Source organism: Palaemon carinicauda, chromosome 13 (genome assembly GCF_036898095.1).
Source record: "Palaemon carinicauda isolate YSFRI2023 chromosome 13, ASM3689809v2, whole genome shotgun sequence".
Lineage (NCBI taxonomy): Eukaryota > Metazoa > Arthropoda > Malacostraca > Decapoda > Palaemonidae > Palaemon > Palaemon carinicauda.
In genome coordinates, this window is record NC_090737.1 from 101,235,695 (window position 1) to 101,240,697 (window position 5,003).

Here is a 5,003-nt window from a genome sequence, read left to right on the forward strand (position 1 = left end):
TTTCATTTATGGGTCTTTTTAAGATTAGATTACAGCTAAAAGAAATAAACTATCCCATGTTAGGTGTAGCGCCTAAACACTGAGGTGGGTATTGGTACGGACAAAACCAATATTGAACATACTCCCCACCCCCTTTAATGTGTGACGGATCACGAACAGTATCCTCTAGGTTAGGATCAAGATATCTGTTACTGGAAGTCTTCCCGGAACTTATTTTCCACACTTAAATATTCCCGCAAGTGATAATTCAAATTAAATGCTATCAATTGGGTCACCTGGTGGGTTAGGAAGTTGAGTAAAACTAGCTGCTATGAAAAAATTGTCTCGCCAGGTAAATCCTGAAATGCAGGTAGCATTTAGATTCTGGCTTCTTTAAAGCCCCTAGTGGCATTATTGATAGCTACTTTACTTTTCATATGAAGAGACTAGATTTCGATCTCATTGGGATGCGGAACTTTATTTCCTTTTGAACACGTTATTGTTTGGATTTATCTCATATATATATATATATATATATATATATATATATATATATATACTATATATATGTATATGTATATATATGTGTATATATGCATATATATGTACATATATAGTGCATATATATATAAATATATATATATATATATATATATATATATATATATATATATATATATATATATATATATGTGTGTGTGTGTGTGTATATATATGTATGTATGTATATATATATATATATATAGAGAGAGAGAGAGAGAGAGAGAGAGAGAGAGAGAGAGAGAGAGAGAGAGAGAGAGAGAGAGAGAGTAAAGAAGTTAAAATCAAGCGACCATAGAATGTTTGTATAGATCTAATGGAAGAAAGAGAAAAACTAACTCTAAAAAAGAACACAAACATTCCTGTCGTAAGAGTAAGATTTGATGAATTTAGTCTAGCAAGATATAATAGGTACTCCCAGCTACTTGACGATATGGAAGCAAGTAAAGAAGAAATGAAAGGTAATTTAACAAAATTTGTATTAGAATCAGCATAAGAGAGGTGGGAAAGTTCCTAAACAAGATCAAGGATAATTATCAGAAAAAACCAAAAACCTAATAATGAAAAGATTGGAAATGAAGGTAAAATCCATTTTTCATGAAATAGAATTCGTAGATCTATCGATAATAATAAACTAACTAAAAACCCAAAGGCTTTTGTAAACACAATTAGATTGAAATTGATGAAACAGTAAAGAAAGGAAGAAGCATCAAAATGTTGAAAAGAGGACTTAGCACAAGATGCAAGCAGATATTTGCTTTGAAGGAGGGAAACAAATATTATCAATAAACATAGAGTGATAAAATCGACCGAGGATTTTTAAACAATGTTAATCAATAGTGATATTAGAAATAACTTTCCCTATAGAAATAATGAAAAACTTCAGCGGGTACAAACGTAGCATTTGGAGAAGTAAAGAATATATTAAAAGGCATGAAAAGAGGCAAAGCCTCTGGAAAAGATGGCCTAACAATTGTTTTAATAATAAACGGAAGAGAATTCATTGCAGTAAAACTCGCTGAACTCTACATCAAATGTCTTCAAGAATGCTCTATACCTACAGCTTGGAAAAAAAATTCTTCATTATACTAATTCACTAAAATGGAGACAAAAAAAAAGACCTGAAATATTACTACCCAATATCTTTACTCTCAATAATATAGAAATTATTTACAAAGATCATATTAGGCCGAACAGAGAGACATCTAGAGTTGAATCAGCCAAGAGAGCAGGTAGGCTTTAGAAGTAGATATTCAACAACTGACCACATCCGTATGATTAACCAGCTCATGGAAAAAGCAGCAGTGTATGACAAACCACTATGTATGGCATTAATAGAAAATCAGAAAGCTTTCAATTCTGTCAAAACGTCAGCAGTAACGAAATCCCCTGAAAGACAAGGAATAGATGAATCTTATGTTAGAACAATTTATAATATCTATACTGTATGGAAGTAAAGCAGTCTCAGATCTACATGAAGATAGTAAGAAAATTCCGATTGAGAGAATAGTTAGGCAGAGAGACCCCATATCTCCTAACTTATTCACAGCAGGCCTCGAAGAAGTTATTAAGAATTTAGATTGGAAAATTGTAGTAATCAACACTAATGGAGAATACCTTATAACTTAAGATTTACAAATAACATAGTCCTATTCAGTGATTCATGGGAGAAATTGCAAAAGATGATAAAAAATTTGAATAGAGAAAGCAGAACAGGACTGGAAATAAATATGAGTAAACCTAGATAATGTTCAATGAAAATGCAGAGACTACAAATGAAGGTTATGGGTGAATCTCTAGAAATTGTTAATATATATACGTATTTAGGACAGACAGTAAGTTTTTCCCCAAGACTTGAGACCGAAATTAAAAGGATAAGCATGTGTTGGCGAGCATTTGGTAAACAGAATAATATTATGAAACGTTAAATGCAACTTTCTCTAAAAAGAAAAATATTCTCAGATGGTCCTACCCGTGTTAACTTGTACATCAGAAACTTGGAGCCTTACTAAAGCCTTAGAACATAAGTTAGTTACAACTCAAAGATCTATGAAAAGAACTATGATGGGAATAACAGTAAGAGACAGAAAAAGAGCAACATAGATACGAGAGCAAACTAAAGTAGAGGATATTCTAACATCACGTAAGAAAAAGAAATGGACATGGCTGGATATATAACGAGAATGACAGACAGTAGATGAACATTAAGAACAACAGAATAGGTCCCTAGAGATTGTAAACGAAGCAGAGAAAGGAATAGAAGGCGCTGGACTAATGAGGCAAGAAAACTTCCGGGTACAGACTGGCATAGAGTGACCATAAGCACACGGGAGTGGAATGATATGTCTTAGGCCTTCGTCCTGCAGTGGACTAATAACAGCTGATGAAATATATATATATATATATATATATATATATATATATATATATATATATATATGTATATGTATACTGTATATATATACATATAGATATACTGTGTATATATATATAATATATATATATATATATATATATATATATATATATATATTTAATATATACACACATGTATGTATATGTATATATATATATATATATATATATATATATATATATATATATATACATATATGAATATGTGCCTTGCTTACCTCCCATCTCCTCAGAAGCGTCAGTCTCTATGGCATTGAGGACGAGTCCATCCGCGTATTGGTTGTTGGCCTGCAGGGCCTGTGACAGTAGTCCCCGTAGGTCTCTGTAGTGGTCATCCCACGTGATGAAGGATAAGACGACGTGTGGTTTGTTGGACGTCCTGACGGGGGAGACCATCGCCATCGGGAGATGCGCGTGTGGAGGAGCCACTACAGCAACTGAACTCGGTCCGCCGTTGACGTAACTGCAGATAGAAGAGGTATAAGAGAGAAGGACGTGGCAAAGAAAGCGTGTCTGGCATCGGATCGGAATCTCTTTATAATTCAAGATCTTTATGTTCTGGTTTAATCAGAATCCTCTCCTAATTCGTTAAGTTTGTACGTGATAGAATCAGAATTCTTATAACTTGTCATTATAGCAGAATTACCTTTAAAAAGGGATACTTCACTTTCTGAACAGTTTAAATCGTAGGGAAATTTAAATGGGTTAAATCCTTCTAGCATTAATGCCTAATTCTTGCATGCAAGTAAGTAGCTCAAACAGGTGAATATTGAATGAAAGGAGGCTTCAAATGCTCGATTATCGAGGGAGGGGAAGCAGATGAGGGTGAGTTAGCGTGAGGATAAAAGGGGGTGAGGGTGGGGGGGGGGTTTGTTAAGTTTTGGAGATTTCAGCATAGAACTAAAGGTCAACCTCATGGCATAGTAAATATTACATTAAAAGCAAAACTCGATATTTTACAGACCTCCTTATCAATATCAACGATCTCGCTGTATTATCTCCCTAAGTTGTGCTTTTTTTATCATGAAATATATCCACTTATTTCTAAATTATCTTTCTCTCATATATATATATATATATATATATATATATATATATATATATATATATATATGTAAGTTATTGTGTCCTTTGGCAGAAATACCGTACTACATTGGGTCCATCACTCTGGTTACGGCTCCTTTTTCATTTACCTACACTTACACCAAATAGTCTGGAGTTATTGTTTCCATATTCTCCTCTGTCCTCATCCGTCTGACAACAATGAGGTTACCAAACAATTCTTCTTCGCTTAAGGGGTTAACTATTGCAATGTAATAGTTCAGTGGCTACTTTCCCCATTGCAAGGGTAGAAGAGACTCTTTAGCTATGATAAGCAGCTCTTCTAGGAGAAGGGCACTCCAAAATCAAACCATTGTTCCCTAGTTTTGTGTACTGCTATAACCTCTGTGCCATGGTCTTCCACTGTCGTAGGGTAGAGTTCTCATGCCTGAGGCTACACTCGGGCACACTATTCTATCTTACTTCCCTTCCTCTTGTTTTGTTTGAAGGTTTTATAGCTCATATATATAAAAGATTTATTCTAGTACTAGAGTTATTCTTAAGATATTTTATTTCAATTGTTCATATCTTCTCTTGTAGTTTAAGTTTCCTTATTTCATTTCCTCACCAAGCTATTTTTCCAGTTGGATTCCTTGGGTTATAGCATCCTGCTTTATCAACTAGGGTCATAGCTTAGCTTATAATAATAATAGTAATAATAATAATAATAATAATAATAATAATAATAATAGTAATAATATGCTGTACAGTATATATGCGTGTGCAACGCATATGTAAATATCAAGATATGCATATATAATCATATTTCAGAAAGTCTTAAAAGGAAGGGAAAAAACAGACGTGGAAAGTGGAGGTGGGGTTTAAAAGGATTTAAAACGTGATGACTAACAAAGTGAGGGGAAGATAGAATGGACACCAAGAAGAAGGGATCGATTGGTTGTTGATGAGCCTTTTATATTCGTTTTGAGAAGCAGCTGATGTATTGAAAGTTTTCGGCATGGGGGACT

General features: G+C 33.7%; 1 protein-coding gene across 1 annotated transcript in view; it reads right to left on the reverse strand.

Annotated features, from left to right (window-relative positions):
- The window catches only part of LOC137652002 (uncharacterized), an 11,293-nt gene extending 7,903 nt beyond the window's left edge, over positions 1–3,390 (reverse strand). Inside the window, exon 1 of the mRNA XM_068385211.1 lies at positions 3,153–3,390. Coding sequence (XP_068241312.1) covers positions 3,153–3,336 — 184 coding nt within the window. The 5' untranslated portion in view covers positions 3,337–3,390. The remainder of the gene's footprint in view (positions 1–3,152) is intronic.
- Between the last annotated feature and the right edge of the window lie 1,613 nt (positions 3,391–5,003).